The sequence below is a fragment of the Poeciliopsis prolifica genome, unplaced genomic scaffold (genome assembly GCF_027474105.1).
Source record: "Poeciliopsis prolifica strain line A6 unplaced genomic scaffold, Auburn_PproV2 SCAFFOLD025, whole genome shotgun sequence".
Lineage (NCBI taxonomy): Eukaryota > Metazoa > Chordata > Actinopteri > Cyprinodontiformes > Poeciliidae > Poeciliopsis > Poeciliopsis prolifica.
Window position 1 is genome coordinate 5866837 of NW_026562400.1, and position 19232 is coordinate 5886068.

Below are 19232 nucleotides of genomic sequence, written 5' to 3' on the forward strand. Positions count from 1 at the left end.
TGTTTTTTGTGCCGCCCTTAAGACCAGTTGCTACCGGTGTGAGCCCTGGCTTCTGCTCAGCCGTGCTGCCTGGCCGCGGACTATTGTTTATTGACTCTGTGTTTTTGTGGACTTATTTTCATTAAATTACTCACCATACACCTACCTGGGTCTCCAGCGTCTGCCTCACCACCTCACCACCACCATTTCCTGACAAAAACCTTACATGACTGATCAAATTTATGTTTGGAAACAACTCTGACTGTAGTTTTCTGTCTATTTAATCTGGTTATGTCCCAAACTTTGTTGTTGTCCTGAGCAAAAACTCAACCCACATTTATTCTTCAAGCTTCTTCAAATTTGTTCACATTTGAAAAAAAAAAATCAGAATACTTTTAATATATATTTTTCTATGTTAAATGTATAAAATGTGTTTGTTATACCTTTTTATAGTAACAGATTGCTAAAATAAACTCACATTGAGTGCGATTCATTGTAAGGTATTTAATTAATTAAGAGGGTTGAAATGTTTAAGTAGTCTTTAGCATTATGCCATCGGGCCTTATGATAGTCTTTAAAAGAATCAATTGAAGAAAACTTTTATGAATTCTATTAAATGTTACTTGGAAGATTGTTTTTAATTTAAATTGACAAAAGCTTGCTTTACATAAGCTCACTTTAATAAGACAAGTCAGCAAACTCACTTAGGTAATCAGTCTCTTTAATTTAGAACCACAGAGGAAAAAGAAACACATTGAAAACCAGAAAAAAACTGTAACAAGATGACCTTTAACCAGTCAAACTGTCATCTAAATCAATTGGCCTGTAACATACATGTAAGACCGGTGAATTTTATCTAAACTTAAAAAAGGCACAATCCACAGAACTAATACATTCATTCAAGCACTGAATCTTTTTTTGTTTGTTACAAATGACCGGCAGGACAAATTCACTTACTTTTATAATATTTAAGTGAGCAAAGTTCACACAAATTACATATCTGGATATTATAGATTTAATAGACATTCACAAACCATAGAAATATATCAAAGACTTAAGTAATAAAAACTATTTTCTCTATTCCCATCATATTAAAAGCCAGCCTTCCCAGTTAAATAAACTGGATTTAATTTGCCCATTTTGCAAATCCAAAGTCTTTAAGATCAACCAAAACAAACTGTAAAGAAATACTTGAAACCATTATTCTCATGTTAAATGTTCAGTACTCCAAGAAAGACTGGAGTAACGCTGGTTGGATGTTATGCCATGATACTGTGCTATTTAAGCTTTAACCCTGCACAGTTTGGTCCCATTGTCAGATCAGGGTCACATGATGTTCATCTCTGGTTATTTGCAAACAATATGTTTTTTTTTTTTTTTTTTTTTTATCATGATGAAAGTACTGGCAGTGTAATATTTCCACCTTAGTCAACTTACTTCTATTTTTACAAAGACTTATTTGATTAAATTGTACAATCAATAAAAAAAGCAAAGATTTCATTGGCCTGAATGAGAAATGAAATGTTGCAAAAAAAAAGGCTGCATTAAAGAACTCACAAAATAGACATTTAAATGTGATGTTTATAAGAAACCTTCTTAAACAGTGCTACTAATAGTCACAAAGTGCAACCTGAAATAGGAGATGTTAAATGTATAGTGAAAGAAGGGCATCCTGCTGTCTTGAAATATTTTAATCAGCATCAATTAACCCATTCTAGCTGATGCATATATGGATTCCACACAACTGATTATTCGTCTTTGGATTTCTCCATCTTTCAAGTTTGTCCATTGATTTCTTCCACTCTGTGGTCCTGATCTGCCTCTTTATTAACAGCCCATCTCGCACTAATTGTACAAGCATTGCCAGTAGGTTTGCGAATGATGAATCGTGTCCTTCCAGGAGGAACGGTTCCCCGACCTTGCTCTTGGTTTTCTATCCACGGAGCTTCATTGTCTCTCTCGTCATGCTACAAAGTTAGGAAGCAAAGACGATATTACAAAGAAATATGAGTGATGAAAATTAGCAAAGAAACTGGAAAATTTAACTTTAGAAACAGAGGAATCCTTACCATAAAGTATGTTTTGCTTTTGGGGCTGAACTTGGAGTTCCAGTCTTCATTTTTTGTGTTTACTGCCATATTCACTTGGTCGCAGTGCAAGCTGTTTCCCTGATGGCTGCTTTTGTTCCAGTTCCTTCTTTGGATTTGGATTTTCTGGAGTTAACAAAAAAATATGAAACTAGGAACACCCACCCACTAGCCAGGTCAATTTGGCATCAAAAACCACAATGTGTTTAATGTGTCTTAAATACCCTGTATTTTCCATTCTGATTATCAGTTTTAAATTCTGCAGGTAACACTCACTCAATTAAATGCATTGAGTTACTTCCCTGTGATTGGCTGACTTGTTCTTTGAGTTACAAAAAAATTAAATGAATGTTATTGAGGGAATAATTGAAGCCATGCTGCTAAATAAACTCACAAATTCTTCTTGTGCTCGTGCTACTTCCATTGTTCCAGGTGGTTCCCTCTGTCCAACCCGCGCCTTGCTAAAGATTTCATCTTTAGACTCTAAATTCCCACGCATTAAATCTTCATCATTCTGACAATTGGAGGATGAGGAAGAGGAGGATGAGCTGGAGCGAGAGCGTTTCCTGACACTTTTTCTGCAAAAAGAAGTAAAACATTCACAAATTTATAAATTGTCATCTCCAGGACCAGAATTAAACAACAACTCTAAAATACAAGGTATCTGCGCGTACTTTGATGTCTTGTGGTACTTTGAGCAATTTTTCTCTGATTTCTCTTGACCAAAATCTTGGGACTCTCCTGTAACTCTGTCATGCATGGAATATTTTTTACGACGCTCAATGTCCAAACGAAGATCCATTGGGTCATCCTTCAGTTTTTCCCCACCGTCCTGGACAAATCAAAACAGAGAACAGAACGTCGTGGACAGACTTTGGATTAGCAAGATAATTGTCTTTCTGTTGTCAATCAATGGGTTGTGCACTAAATGGTGAGAAAAAGGTGGAGGGAGGAATGCATCATTCTCACACAGATGACGTGAATAAGACCAAGTCACTTCAGAATGAAACTACCAGTAAGTGCTGGGTCGAATCAGTATGAGTACTTATTTTAGCAGCTTTTGACTTGGCATTTTCAGTATTTTGTGGAAATCAACTGGAAAAGGGTAAGATTTCTCTCAGATGCACAGTTGCACCTTTCAAATGATGCAGATGCACCTTTTCAAATCAACTTGTTTCTAGTCAAAGTTTTTTGTGCTTTTATAAATGTTGACCCTTCAAATAGCACCAGTATATCTTCCACACTTCACTTGCCTTTTATGTTTCACTGTGCTTTCTGATGTTGATTGCCACATTCAAAGTGCTTTGAGAGAAAGTTGTCGGCTAAATTTCCTGTTAGTTGTCGGCTAAACTTCACTTTATTTAAATTTGTGAACTAACGGTGAACTAACAACTCCACCTTCCATGCTTGTATGGAAGGTGGAGTTTAAATTTAAATGACTGGTTTCTCAGTGTTTCATTAGTCATTTTGCGGAAGTACAACTTAAGAATGAATCCAAATAAATACAACTCTGTTCATTATAGTTGATTAAGTTTGACCCAATTTATTCACAATAAGCAAGGCTCTGTTTGTGATTCTGTTTGGTCCAATACAAATAATTCCAAGAAAACACTGTATACTTTATGTCAATTCAATCTATTTGATCCAGTTAGATAAAGACCACATAATACTCTCAATGTTTATGTAAGCTTTAGGAAATCACACAGTGTAAATGCACAACTCATACAAAATCTATTCAATGTGTTTTTCCAATTTTAATAGTTAATGTTTACCCTAACAAAGTTTGCATTTCCCATTTGCAAGCTGACTCAATGTGTCAGAGCACATTGAAAAGGAAACTGTGATCAATCATGTGTGGAGCGAAGTGCAATTATATTAAGCGCTTACAGTACTTTGCAAAAGTTACGACTACAAATAACAGTGTATTTTACTGTGACCAAACACAAATGATCACAAAATGGAAGTGGAAAAAAATGGCACATGCTTTAAAACATGTTTTTACAAAAGCTGAAAAGTGAGCTTGCATTTGTATTCAGCACCTTTATCCTTATATTCCTAAATAGAATTCCCACTAGAGGCACAAACCCAAACCTGACCCTTAGCATCAAAAGGCTTCAGTGTTTAGAACAAAATGTATGGGTTGGGGCTATGCTCTTCTTCTTTAATAAATAACACCAGGATGTTTTGAAGGACTTGCTAAATTTTATGAGTGAAGTAAAACAAACATCCTGAACTCACCCTCACCCTAAGATATGATGGTGGTGGCATCATGCTATTAAAGTGCCTTTTCCACAGCAGGAGTAGGGAAGTTGGTATTGTTGGAGAGATTTATGTGGCTACATGCAGGGAAATCTTTAAAGAAAACTGGTTAATCTGCAAAGTCTTGGGTGGATCATCACCTACAATAACTCTAAAATAAAGACAGAGCCTCAATGATATGGTTAATTCAAAAACATGTTAGTTTTATAAGAAAGGTGTAGGCCTGGATCTAATTTAAAATCTGTTGCAGGATCAATTGATGTTTAGACAGAAAATCTAAAGTCTCTGGTTGGTCAAGATATTTCCCAAAAACCAGCATCTGTAATTGCATCTAAATGCTACATACTTAGCAGGACAGATAAAGGCACAAAACATTTTCACATTTGTATTTGTAAAAAAAATGAATAAATAAAACAATCCCTGTATTATTTTCATTCCACTTCACAATTATGCACTACTTTGTTTTGGTCACATAAAAAACAAATAAAATACATTTAAGGTTTGAAGTTTTAATGCAAAAAATTGTGGGGAAGGTGAAAGGATACGAGTACTTTTGCAATACACTGTAATGTTGGTTATTTTAGTTTCTGTTTTGTTATTGTTAATATTTTTTTTCATTATTTTTTAGAGCATACTTACAAAGACATTTCTTAAGAGTCCCTTGGACAGGCTTTGGCACTTCCATTCCTGACCATATTGCTTTATTAGCCTCAGTCAAGCTTTTGCCCACAATACAAACAAATCACCATGTGAGGTGATACAACAAACAAAAAGGCCAAAGTGCCTTTTTTTCATTTTTTTTAGACTTTGACCATCTTCCCTCATGGAAAGCCAGGGGCTTTAGGAGGGTGCAGTCTAAGGCTTCTGGCTTGCTCGCTTGTCTGCTGCAGTTTTTCCAACAAATGTCATACAGCAAAGTGTTCAGTCACCTTGTAAGTCCCATCCTCTGAGCTTTTCATCGCCTCGAAAAGCTGAGGGTGTTTCTTAAAAGCACTTGGTGAAACATCAATCCGCCTGTAGGAAAGAGTCACAGTTAAGACCAAAAACAAGATTGCATGTGGTCACTAGAATAGCCACCAAATAAACAGCAAGTTATGCTGGATCAAGAAAGCAACATAAAATGGAACAAAGAGAAAAAGAACTGTCAGAAAACAAAACTGACCTCCACCAAGTATGAGAACAAAAAAGAAAATAAAATCCATGAAAGTCTGTTGATTATCAGATAGGAAAGGTGAAAGAAATACCTGACAGCTGTTAAAAGAGGACGTGAAGCCACAGCACACTGAAGGTGAGAGGGTCACTCAATAGGCGACTCTACCTGTGTATCTCTGGGCTTTTTCTCGGCTTCATCATTTCCTTCTCTGCTGCTTGCCTTTGGTACAAGGTGAATCGCTCGTTTAGAGTCATGCCAGAAGACGGAAAGTGCTGAGCTGAGAGGGTAAAGGTTCAAAGAGAAGAAGCTATATATATTTATTTCAATTTACTTCTCATTCAGTGCCAGTTCACGACAAGGCAAGACAAGAAAGTTCAATCAAAATCAACCCAAATTCATTCCAGTATAATCCAACCACATAGATTCCAATTACATGCCTTTCAACCCAATCCATTTTGGCTGTTTGGGTTTATAAAGTTGTGATGGGTAATGCAGCTTGTACTGTGTGTCCAGACAAGTCTCCTAAGTAGATTTTTCAAGACCATTGCTGCTGTTTTAGGTTCCTTTTAAATATGCTACAGTATTCTTATCTCATTGTTGCTTCATCATGTTCTGAACTTCAATGACTCAAGTAAAATTCTGAAAAAATGGAGTCCATTTATTTTTATTACTTAAAAATTTGGACCAGTTGTAGAAACTGTAATAAAATATAAAGCAGACATGTGACTCACCCTTGATGTGGTGAACAATGGTGACAATGTGCTGAGCAAACAGCTCAGATGGGCTTCTCTGTGACTGAGTAGCCTGAACGTGTTGAAAGATGGAGCGAAACTCTTGATGCTTTTTCGATGACTGCACCAAGTCCTGAGACAACTGCCGCTCTTCAGCTAAAATATCTGAAGAGCTGAAATGACAACAACGCAGTCAATTAGAGGTGTTCTCTCAGAAAAGGCAGCCCGATGTATCTGACTACACCAGTCTCCAAACAAAGGAACTGTGAGCAAAACCTAAATACAAAAAGCAATTCAAAGCAATTCAAAATGCAAATGAAAACAAGTTTAATCTTTTATTTCAAATCATAATTTTATAGGTTCTCTCATCATTTGTATGATGATTATAGAGGTTTGTGAAGTTACTGGGTATGAAAAAAACTACCCAAAGTATACTGACCTTTCAGAGTGGAAAATTGTTACCACTTTTGAGATATGCATATGTATTTTTATTAAGTCTTTTTTCTGTATAGTAATTATCCATAACATTATGACCATCTGCCAAACCATGAGCTGGTTCCTAGGTTGTTGCTAAAACAGATCTGATTCATTAGGGAATGGGCTCTACTAAATCCCTGAAAGTGGCCTGACATCAATATATTAATAGCAGATCATTTAAGTTCACTGCAGACCAGGAACAGCACAAGAGCTGCACTTTTGGCCCTGCTCTGATCCAGTTATCGAGCCTTCACAATTTGACCCCAGTAACAACCTTTCAAAACCACATGCATTTCCATCTTTTCCTACTTTTGACACATCGAGTTTGGCGACAAAGTGCTCACTAGTTGCCACTAAATAATATGTGCTACGAGAAGACAGTCATTTTCACTTCCCCTGCCAGTGGTCATAATGTTATGCCAACTAGAATAACTACAACCCTTTTACCAAATTGGCTTACCAGCAGTTCACATCTCTATCTGAAACCATTTAAATTTCAAACCATGGCAAAGAGACCAGTTGTTCAGAGAGCATAAATATTCATCAGTCAAACACATAATACATGAATCTGTTTGTGAACACTCACCTTATAGGGTCATCTCTTAGAAAATCCATCCTTACATTGCACATTGGTTCCTGCTTTCTTAACATAAGAGGCTTGTCCTCTCCTCTGACCATAAACAACTCTCTGTCAGAATTTTGCCTCAATGGTGTTTCAGGACACTGAAAAGAGGGAGATTTGACTGTCTTCCTTATTTTAAAGCTTATATCTGAAGACATGTCCTTGAAATCTCCTGCTGGCTCCCTTTTACCAAGTGCAGCAGCAGTAGCTTCTGATTTATCCAGTTTTCCACTGAGATACATCTCCCTTACTATGGCATCAACCTCTGTTTGCCCAAACTGTGCACAAGTTGCATTTTGCCACTTTTCAAAGAGTTTTTGGGCTGAATGAGAGGCCTTACTCTTTGGCTTTGAAGCCTCATCTCCATTTTGCCACTCTTTCTGGAATGACTTTGAAGGTGGCCTGATGATCATCTCATCATCCTGGTCTTCCAAGTCAGCAGACAAAAATGGGGAGGCCTTCAAAAAGCTTCTCAGGGACATTTCCCTGTCAGGGTCCTCCTTGCGTTGTTTTGGGAAAGTGTCAGAGGTAACTACTGAAGCTTTCCCGTTCGATTTTCCTTTTTCATTATCCACATCACTGGCTTCTTTGTTTTTGCCATTTTCCGAAGCAGATCTAGCTTTTTTGCTGTGCTCCTCCAAAAACCTAAGGAATAAAAAAGATAAAATGTTGCATACAAAAAAATAACTCAATTAAATTAGTAGAAAAGTATGCATTTGATCTATGGAACAAAACCAGGTTAAATTAAACATTTAAATGCTTAAACCTCATCAAACATTGATGCAATCTGTTGCAAGTTTGAAGACGGAACAAAATAAATTTGTGTGATTACACATACAACTTAAAGATGAGCCTTACTTCTTAAAAGCAATAGAGAGGGCCGTTTTATCTCCATCCAGATATTCCTCAGTAGAGAAGAAGTCAAAGCTGGAAAGCATGGGATTAAGACCATCAGTAGAGGCCTTTCTGACTGAGGAGGAACCTGATGCCACATCTGTCATAGGAGAGCCATTTCTGGTGTCATTTGTGATTTTGATGGGACTTGGCTGATTAACAGTTTGGTTGCCTTGCCCAACATTAGCTTCAGTGTTGACAAGCGGACTGCTTTTCTTTGGACTACTGCAGTCTGTCAGGCTATGCCAGGTCCTCTCAGCTTTCCCACAGCCTGCACCTTCTCTAGCATCTCCTGCCAATAACTCAACATGCTCCACTGGCTCGTCATTTCCCCCTCCTCCTTTTTGGACTTCATTGGAAGCCAGATGCTTCTCCTTGACATCTTTGGTGTTTTGATTATTCAGCAGTGAGGCCGCCCTGCGTTTTGGAGAGGAGGAGTGTGACGAGGAAGAAGAATGCTGTGAGTGTCTGGACAAGGGAGAGGACGATCTGTCTGATTGTTGAGCGTGACCCTGAGGGGGACTTCCTGAGCGTTTTTGCACATTGTGTGATCGTCCTCTTGAATGATTTAACTGCTGTTGCTGCTGCTGTTGATACTGCTGCTGTTTTTGAGGGTATTGTTTGAAATTTTTCCAGTTCGGACGAAAGTTATTGTTGTTGTAGCCACCACCCCCACGGTGGTAGCGTCCACGGTTAAAGTGGCCTCTTCCTCGACCCCTAAAGTTGTAGGGCCTCCGAAAACCACGGTGATACCCTCTGAACTCTCTGTTGTTCTGGTATGCCCTTGGATATTTCTTCTCCCGGTTGTGAAATGGAGAATGAGATCTTGACCGAGACCTAGAGCTATGAAAAAGTAGAGAGAAAAGACAGCATAAGGAAACACATTTTTCTCATGATGAAGATTTTGAACTCTTTGACTAAACAGATTGGACAAATGGGTTTGCTGAAAGTATTTTCCCAGCTATATTTGGATCCACTTATTACAGTAGTCAAGACAAGCAGCTGCTCTGTTAATCGGAATGAACCAGCACTTTTTAAAAAAACAAGAATTTCTGTCATGCTGTTCCTACATTTTATTGTCATGTAAATTTTCATATTTCCAATTTTCCAGGCTCAATTGGCAAGAGTTATCTGTATCATAAATTAGCATAGCACTGCCCATACCCTACATATTGCTATGCGCTCCTGATCAGATGGATGGAAAAAAATAAAAATAAAAAAATAACTGTACTTTTCCATACCTACACAAAATCCACATTTTGAAAATACTTCTATCCCAAAATGGACAGTCGTGGTGCTAAAACGAATCCAGTGCAACCAATCAATCTTATAAAGGAAATGCCGTTGCTAAGCCAAAACTGGTAAGCAACACTCCAAAAACGCAAAATATTATCAAGTATTTATCTTTGTATATGCATGAAATATGAAAAACTGGAGATAGCAAGATAGCAGCTTGTTTTGGGTCAATAATTATTGAATATTATTTTAAAAATAGAACAATATTGTCAATATTGTTCTATTGGCAATATATTTTTCTCATAACATTGAACTTATTGTTTTCTGTATTTTTAAACTTGTTTTGAAGATGGCATTTTTCCCAGTGCAAAAAATAGCCTTATTTTTGAGTCACTGCAGAATTAGAGGCATATTCTCCTGTTCTGCATAAGATTTGTTGGATTTGTCTCTTATTTAGCCAACTGCAGGCTTTCATGGCCTGACTAATTAACAACCCATCTAATCTAAGATTTATCTATATCACTTTTCTAGTCATGACTGACTGCTCTACAAGGACCACGCTAACCTAATTGCACTTGCAAATATACACACATTTATACACTGATATATGGATTGGTAATCAACTTGTGGTTAAGAGCCTTGCCCAGGCGCTCAGATTGCAAAACGATTACTCTTATTTTTGAGCGATAGTCACCTGTAAGGTAACTGAATGATCTTATGTCATGAATATCACACTTTTGAGTGTGCAAAGAGTCAGCTAAAATCTATAAATTCAAATTATTCACACAGCACCAAATCCTAGCAGACATAAAAAGGAGCTCTGCTGTAAAGCTGGTTAGTGAGGTTTTATCTTTATGAATTCCTCGGAGTTGATACCATAACCTGGGGTGATGTAAACAGACGTGTTGCTCTGACATGTTGGGCTGTTTTTCAGAAATTATTATTTTAATTTGACTATAAACATTCTATTCTTAATGTAGTTAAAGTTTAAGTTTGCTTGAAGAGTGGAAAAATATATACATTTTTATGTATAGTTCTTACAGAAATCCAAATTAACAAAATTATGTATTAGCACATCAAAGCTTTATATTTCTAAATTGGATACTGCTGACTGACACATCCGTACTCTTAAAGACAACAGCTTTGACATAAAATGAGTAAAACTAGTCAAATAAAAGCTTTAACAGGCTCAAGATGTTTACCATTGGCATGAAAACAAACACCCTTCCTAAAACTTTAAACTGCAGGATGTGATTAAAATTTGTTGTGTTGTGTGTTAGCTAAAAGTGACAAAACACATGTTGGTATGTAACATCTGTGTTTTCATGTTGGGAGAGGGTCCAATAGGAGAGAGGCAGAATTCCTCTAAGAAACGCTGCAGAGCCCGACATGTCCACAAGGGGGCTCTGCTGCATTTCCAAATGTGCAGCACACAAACCTGAGGCTTTAACAGTCTTGGGGTTATGTTTCTATGCCTTTCTTGATATCCTAAAGCAGTAATTTCATGCAAAACATGCTTTCTTGAGATGAAACAACTTTTTTACTCTATAAAAAAGTAGTTAGTTATCCACAAGCTTTCTAGTTGCGTATAAACTAGAAAGCTTATCTGCATCTTTTCAGTTGTATATTTTAGACTACGAAAGTTTAACATTTTAGACAGATAGCAGCTTTCTTTAGCGACTCAGAGATTTAATCAGCAGAATTGTTTGTAGCCTTTTTATGCTGCTATAATTGGAAGTGACAGCCAAGCATTCAATGCTAAATATAATAAGTAAAACCATGCTGAAATTCATCTAAGTCCAAATAAACGCATGCAAGATACCGCAGAGCACAATGTCAAAATGGGCGGGGAAAGCAGATCCATAGAACATGCAAATACATTCTGAATCTATATAATCTGTAAAAGAATATAACTCACCCTGCATGTTTTGTCATTGCATTAAGAGAGCGAAAGAGAGAAGGCAGCACTCTGAGCAGTACTGCACACTTTACAAGCTACAGATACTCTGGACAGCTGTGGTGGAGCACAGCAGAGTCACATGGACCGTATAAAGGAAGAAAAAAAAAAACTACTTTTATCCTTGTTTGACTCTATGTGTGCCTCACAAAGGCTCCTAAAGTTTTAAAATGTTATTAAGAAATAATGTTTTTTCCACCAAAACTTCTAATGTCTTCTGGATCTTCTTAATGCTTCAAGTTAGTGACCCCCCTACCTGGTCGCTGACTGAAGTGATGGTGTTTAATATATAAAATTGTTAGAGGTGAGAGTTCATAGCGGAGATCCTTTTGCCAACTTTGACAGCTTGTGAAAATATTTTCACCATACATTTTTTCCACACAAAACACTCTAGTTTCGATGTTTTTTGAATCTGTGGGGGGTTTTAAGTTGACTTGTGGAATATATGCAGTAAAACAATGTGAGAAAATATTTCTCCGCATTTTAATTAAAATACACAGTTTATATATATAAACACAGATATTTCAAAAGAATGTTTGTTTATATATGTATTAGACTTAACTTTGTAAATATATAAATTCATCTATCCATTTTCAGTTCCTGTTTGTTAAAGCTTGAGGTAGAAAGACAGGATAAAGCATGAGATTCCTTCCATGTCTCTTCTTTAGGCTAATTTTAATACAAGCTGCGGCGCTGCCAGGAAATTAGCAACCCTGCCTTTTTATTGCAGTGGCAGTCATTCTGCCAGAAACAGCAAAGGCATCAGTGAAGGTTCACAGCTTCTTCCAGACACACACAGCTCACCCTTTTGACTGGGCTTTACTGCTTTCTCTGCTCCGGGAGCACAGACAAACACTAGCTTTTAAATTTAAAGTTTGACAAACATTAAGATTATTCCATCAGTTTAAGTAATTTCCAGAATATTTTCAAAGTCATGCCAGTGCAGCTGGGCCTGAGTAAGAGCTTTTATCAGCAGCTAGACTCTCTTAAACATTAATTTCCTCTTGCTCTTTTCATATGGGTGTCATGCTCTGAAAATACTCCATGAAAGAAATTCAATATCCGGACAACAAGAAAAGCTACAAATCCAAATCATTTTGCCACTACTACATAAATTACAACAGAATATAAAACTTTGAGCACATAAAAGGTAAAGACGGCATCAGGAAATTTAGTGCACGCTTCTTGTGATTCTTTTTTCTTAAAATTACACTTAAATCAGTGCATTCTTCGCTCATGTATTTAAATGTAATTGTTGTTCTTCACGAGGTCATAATATGTTAAAGCTAATAGTGTGTCAGTACATTCAACAATCACAAAAATAAACAGCTGACCTTCACCACAAACACAAGAGTGACCTTTCATACCTGTACCGGTGCTTCCTGGACCGGGAACGACTTCTGGACTGTGATGACGAACGGGACCTTGATCGGGACCTTGAACGGCTCCGAGATCTCGACATGGATCTTGTCGACCTGGACATTGCTGTGCTCAAGCTGTCACACAGAAGGATGGTGGGGAAATCAGGGCACTCTATAAATAAAATATCTGTAAAGTTTATTAAAAAGGCCTCTTCACATCTGAAGTTGCAGCAAAAAGAAAATAAAGCATTTCTGAAGATTAAATTCCTCAAAAACAAAGCTTCCAATCATCCACGTTGCATGTAAAAAGCATGATCTGAAGTCCATGTTGAGCAGCTGGTATAAAGGAAGAAGGCAGTATGTCGAGCAGATCAAACAAAGGCGGTTTTATTTAGTTGCTGATCATTTGCATAGAGGGCCGTCTCCTGTCAGTCATCTGACTCCTTATATTGTTGGTCTACAAAACTTGGAATATCACAACATGCTGCATGGATTTTGCATAATTTATATTCATTTAATGTCAACATATATATGAATTAGATTTCTCCAGCCTGCCCACTTGTATTGACACTGTAAATTGCCCATTTCTAAAATATTGGTTAAAAAATAGAAAAGAATAGAAATATACCTCTCTGTCCCAAAAAAAAGGGGCTAATCTGGTTAGTCATCAGATAAGGTTAAAGGTTACTGTTAAAATCAGGTCTGACAAGGCCACGGGTAAATGTTTAACTTTTACCAGTTTTACCAGCAAATAATGCTTGTCCAGTGGACAAAAAATGCTTGTCCACTGGACAATGCCAAGTGGTCTTCTGTAAATTAATAATCTGTTATTTAGACACCAGAAAAGAGTTTTCCTGAACTTGCAAGAAAACAGGTCTGTATAAACTTTCAACTATAAATTTTTATCTCATGACTTCCCTTTAAGACCCCTAAAGTTATACTTTAGTACAGTAAGACTTTCTATTTCTTGCCAATGTCTATAGGGCATTTTTTGTTTGGAACAATTGAGTGTACATGCAAGCCAGGGATCAAATAATTGATCTCTTCTTATTAGAGCCATCTTCAGGGATTTTGGAGGGAGGATATTGCAGAATACACGTGACGGGGAATTTAAGCGCATCACGCACAATTGCATGGTGGTCCTGTGGTGCATTCTCGTTACTATTTAGGTAAAAAAATGAAATGGTTTTGTTGTCTCCTGCCTCCAGCTCATGCTCAGTGAACTTTCCACTCCTGTTGTACGTTGAGGTTTGTTGTTTTTGGCTCTAGAAGAGCAATTTCCTGCAGAAGAGCCTCAACAGACCGTTTCTTTAGTCAACTGCAGAATTCAAGACAGGCGGTCAGATGTGGCCCTTTGCATTATGAATGGCCAATTTCCTAATTTATGCATTTCTATCTGACAAAGAGGTAAATCAGCAATTTATCTTTTATGGACTCCTGTGCATATAATTGTTTTAGGAGGGTAATCATCATTTGGTCTATTTTATGCAATTTCACCCTTTGCTATCACCCCTTTCTATACTGTTTATACGCCACTAATCAAAACATGCTCTCTTAAACAAATAAGCATGAACAATCTGCTCTGTACTAGACTGTGAAACAATTTAGAGTCTTAGGGAAACTTCACATTTATTTGCCTGTACATCTTTAATTCTGTCAGACTGAACCTTGCTATGCTTTTGGAAAATGTAACGAAATAATTCAACAATGTCCTATTTTGTGCCATTCAGAACCAAATATTTCTTCATACTACAGAACCACATTCAAATCCAACAAATTTTAACATTAAATAAATATAAACAAATTGAGAATCCAGTTTTCAGATGATTGATTGATCAATAGAAAAAAAGGATATCTGACCTTATGCAGAAAAAGCATTTTTTCTGCATAAGGTCAGAAAAAATGACCTTATGTGCCCCACCCTAGTAATTGGTTGGGGCACATTTAGATACATCTGTTTTTAAGCATTCCTATCACTAGCAATTGTTTATCAATCTAGAAAAAAGTTGCTGAACTCTCCTTTCTTTCTTTAGCCAGAGTGAAGAATTTCAGAGCTTGAATAAACTGTTTAACGTTTAAATTTCAGCATTTCAAGCAAATTTATGTCCATCCTTTCACTAGGCAAGTCCAGGCATTTAAAAATTGTTCTTTGTGCTTTTTCTTGCGGTGATTCTTGTCTAAGAGGTTGCCAATCGATGACATTTTTAATGGAATCTTAATCTGAATTTAACATACTTTTGGTGTGAATAATTTTAAATGCTATAAAATATGGAAGCACAAGAAAACCGTATGACTGTGGGTTTGTTTTCACTGCACTATGCATAGATACATTGTGCAACATCACAACAATCCCATCATGTAACAACAACGTGCATTAATTAGTTCCAGTATAAATCTTACAAGTTCATTGCAAATAATTTATGTTCTATTTGAGAAATTCGGTCATCTCTTGAGGAAATCATAGAGCCCAAATATATCCATTATTCTCTCTTACATAATATAAAAGATGATTTGCATGTCCAAATACTGAAGAAGCAGCAAGCTAACAGGCATGTTAGGATGCACATAATGTGGTGTGATTAGAGATGGAAGCCTGTTGATGGAGGTGCTAACCAGGTGAGGCAAAGAGAAGGATTGTGACACTGCTGCAATTTTCTTAATTAGGAAGAAAATTGTGGAAATTTTGGAATTTAGGAAGGATAGAACCTGAGTCCAATCATTTGAAAAAACAACACACAATTCCAAGTCGCTGCTGCTATTTAACTGAAGTCAAAGCCAATTTAATTTGGCAAATTGATTACACAGATTGCAAATTGCAATACAAGTCATGATCATAATTATTGTTCTTATAAATTTCTTACAATTTCCACTGATAACTTGGATATTTTTTCACCTTATTTTCCAAAATTCACAATTAAAAAGAGACTGTATTGACTGCTGAAGTTCATGACCTAAATCTGATTCTTAACCTGTTCTGCATACTAACAGTCAGCATAGAGCAGAGGTGGAAAAGCTTTTGAATTTATTTCAAGTGCAATAAGGTTGTCCACTTGTACAACTTTTATAACCCAACATAACAATTTTTTCACTTGTCAACGCTGTCAAATTGTGTGGAAACTTGATTAACTTGATCATGCCAATTGAAGCATTAGCAACAGGTTTCAAAACTTGTTTTAGTCTGTCAGTCAGTGTTTCAGTCCGACTGCTCCATTGATAACAGGCTGCAGCTGTCTTGGTGCTCCTCCCTGTGTGGTCGGCAGTCTGGTCACTGAGATTTTAGGCTGTGGATAGCTTGGGTCTTTCATCACTCACAACTTCATTTTCAGAAACCAATAAGCACACTGACATAGAATTACTTAACTTATTTGTATTACATGTCTGAGAATCATTCATTGAGTATCATTTTTCTAATTTTAGGAGAAATGTTTCCCATATCCGAACTCAGATCACAATGCTGTCCCCCTGCCAGTATCATTTGTTTCTCTGAAGAAAAAGCACAAGTGGAATTTGACTGTCAAGTTTTCAATCCAGGTTCTTTTGGGTGGTTTTTCTGAATTTGTCATCAATACTATAAAAACATAGAAGGAAGATACAGCCACGTGCAAATGGAAAACAGGAACAAATAACTTTACAGGAACAAGGTATGAAACTAGAAAAGCAGGTCTGAAGCACAGAATGGCTAGTTAAGCAATGCGCAATCAGGGATGTCATATCTGAAGAAAAGTCTTTCTGCAAGATACACTAACACACATATTTGCACAGTTAATTAGGACTCCCCTCAGAGAAGACAAGAACAGCTGTGTAATCCCCATCAGCTGTTTATTTCATGTAAGAGCAAAAACAGCTCTGATCAACAATGACATTGCAACCCGATACGCCTCTCAAAGCATTTGAGGAGAAACGCTCCACTCAATCAGCCAGCCTATCATTAAGACTGGGATGCCAAAGTGGCAGCTGAAATCACATTTGCTATCTATATGTGCCCCTGAGACACCCTGCTCGCTATTTCAGAAAAGCCACAGCAACTGTCACTGGCGCAATGTTTAGTTGTTGAAATGTAGCAGACTCTTGGTATTCCCTGAAGACACTTCAGTACATGCTGGAGCGGTTAATAAATAACAAAGCCACTGGCAGCATTGCATGTGGCACAATATCATTCCCTTGGCTGGAAATTAATGATTTCTGAGAACAGCTAACATCCTCTTTTCTTCAGGGAGTTACAGTAGTTTCAAGATAGACAACTGGGAGATCAACAGGAGTGTCGGTCAAAAGAAAAAAGAAAAAAAGTCAGAATCTTCCTTTACCTCAGCAACATTCTGACTGCAGTGAGACGTGCGGATCTTTTACAATCTATTTTCATTTTTATGACAATAATCAAGAGTTTACTGCTGCTACATAGTTTTTTTTAAAGCCCCTATGAGAGTAACAGAGGCATCCTTACACTGACATACCCCTAAGCTGTCTGTCAGCACCACATTTGCAGACCTCTTCTGCACAGAAGGTGGAGCTCATCGGCTGAAGGTCCAATCTATTTTGGTCTGCGAGGAACAGTCTGTCAAATTTATGACTTCTATATGTTTCTAAAGCACACTTGGTTGTTTGCTTTCATGTGGCTTGGTGTCTTTGCATAATGGCAGATACACATCATAGCTGTTTATGGTTGTTTAGGAGTGGCATAATTTGAGTATTTAACCAAATTCCTTCACCATAAAGGAGATAACATGTTGTGTTACGAAAGGCCCGCAATGATAATTGAAAAAAGAAAAGGGGATGTAATTATTTTCTCTAAAATAGCTGTTTGCATCAGTCATCATTTTCCAGAAGATTTTAGTATCTTTCCTTGAAGATACTAATATCAAGTTATCGCTGAGGTCTTTGGTTAATTTGGTTATATTTTTTTAAAACAAAGACAACATATAAAAGACAACATATCAAAACAGGCAAGAGATTAAGCCTTTTACTGACTGATACCAATTTTTGGTTTTGTATTTGAGCATGGTACCACATTGCAAAATCTTACTAAAATCCAATATACTGATCAAGAAAAAAATTCCAACCTCCAATGAATTCATTGGTACATTGTCAAAGAATACCACAAATATGGTGAATACTACAGTAGTAACACTTCTACCAGTTTCCCTTTCAAGCTGAAATATTCCACATGTACTTCCAAAGTGCATATGTGGAAAAAAAAAAAAAAAGAAACTTAAATGAGTTGTGCCATTTCACTGGAGCCAGGCACGCCCTTTCATAGTGCCTCTGTGTGTACTTTTTGTGCAGATGATGTTTGCCAACGAGGATCAACCTCAAGACCATATCCTGCTGCATAAGGATGAGTAAAGCTTTCAAATGTTTTCCTCCAGAAGCAGATTCAGCCTGGACACGGGGAAACCCAAGAAGAAGAGCATTTTATGCAATTCTTCTGGCTGGCTTGGTTAAGGATTTAAACTGTTCACTGTAGGGGGAGGAAAAACTTGTTGAAGCCTGTAATCACAACGTTCTTTACTGGGCTAACCACCAAGAACAAAAGGCATGTAACTAGTTAAAATAAACAGCCCATTTTCTTGAAGCTCTCAACTGCATCCTCAAATGATCAGGCTGTGGAAACTGCTGAATGAATCGTATTAGGGGGCATGCCAAAACCTATAAATGGTTTACAATGCCTCAAAAATTCTTCTTTGGTGTCCAGGGAGGCTAATTATTGCCATGACACCCTGTCATAACGTGTACATAAAATAAACACACTCTGCTATGGTAGATTCAACTTTTTGTTGTTTCAGTTGTCCCAAAAATCTAACATCCCCAAATAAACTGACAAAAATTCATCACTACCTTGCATGAATGATAAAAACATAGCGCGATATCCATTTTTATAGTAAAGCCTAATATGTAACAAGACATTATATTTCGCTTTCGTGAAGTAAAGAAAATAAAATATCACCAACCGGTCGGCGTTTTATCGGTCTGCACCCGCCGCCTCACATTCAGCCCTCCTGGTGGAAATGGTAGAATGGTGGAAATGTGTAAAAAGCCCGTTTCTTTCCGTCTCTGGGCGAGTTTGTGCTCCTGAAACCAACCTCTCGGTGTGTCTGACTCGGCTGAGGTCTGCGGTGCTCAAAGTAAAAAAGGGGGTGTAACAGTGACAGCTCCTTGCTGCTCGTAGGTTCGTCTTTCCTTCCGCCTTACCCGCGCTCTCTCTCCGTCTGACCGACAGACCGACACCTCGCCTTTCTTTACCTCACTGGCGTGACGCGACCTGGGCAGCACAGCGGGCACGAGCGTAAGCCACGAGCTCCCAATTGATCAGTCCTTTTAAATAAGACAAGTACATGAAAGCAAATCAGAAAACCACTGAAAGAATGTAGGCAATTCAATATGAAATGAGAGACTGAATAAATAGGTTTATTGCACACTTGAAATGCCTCAAGCTTTTATTTACGTTCATTTTTTGATTCTGTGTGACAGCTGTTAAAAAC

At 37.4% G+C, this 19232-nt stretch overlaps 1 protein-coding gene across 2 annotated transcripts; it reads right to left on the minus strand.

Moving 5' to 3' along the window:
• Positions 1-679: 679 nt before the first annotated feature.
• Positions 680-18965, minus strand: thrap3a (thyroid hormone receptor associated protein 3a). Of its 2 annotated transcripts, XM_055047358.1 has the most exons (11): positions 18702-18965; positions 12763-12891; positions 8167-9045; positions 7273-7953; positions 6210-6382; positions 5644-5755; positions 5255-5339; positions 2741-2898; positions 2461-2644; positions 2049-2192; positions 680-1946 (listed from the first exon to the last, which is right to left on the minus strand). In XM_055047358.1, the coding sequence occupies exons 2-11, from the start codon at positions 12876-12878 to the stop codon at positions 1755-1757; spliced, it is 2724 nt and encodes a 907-aa protein (XP_054903333.1). In that variant the 5' UTR covers positions 12879-12891; positions 18702-18965; the 3' UTR covers positions 680-1754. The 2 variants fall into 2 exon arrangements, with proteins under 2 accessions (XP_054903333.1, XP_054903335.1); XM_055047360.1 differs by lacking the exons at positions 12763-12891; positions 18702-18965 and adding an exon at positions 11357-11431.
• Between the last annotated feature and the right edge of the window lie 267 nt (positions 18966-19232).

Bases quoted from the DNA above. Each gene is read 5' to 3' on its own strand.
- thrap3a (XM_055047358.1), bottom strand. From the start codon at position 12,878: ATGTCCAGGTCGACAAGATCCATGTCGAGATCTCGGAGCCGTTCAAGG. The intron at 7,954-8,166 runs GTAAGGCTCATC...TTTATTCCTTAG, and splicing joins CTCTCTATTGCTTTTAAGAA to GTTTTTGGAGGAGCACAGCA. The intron at 2,645-2,740 runs GTACGCGCAGAT...TTCTTTTTGCAG, and splicing joins AAGTACCACAAGACATCAAA to AAAAAGTGTCAGGAAACGCT.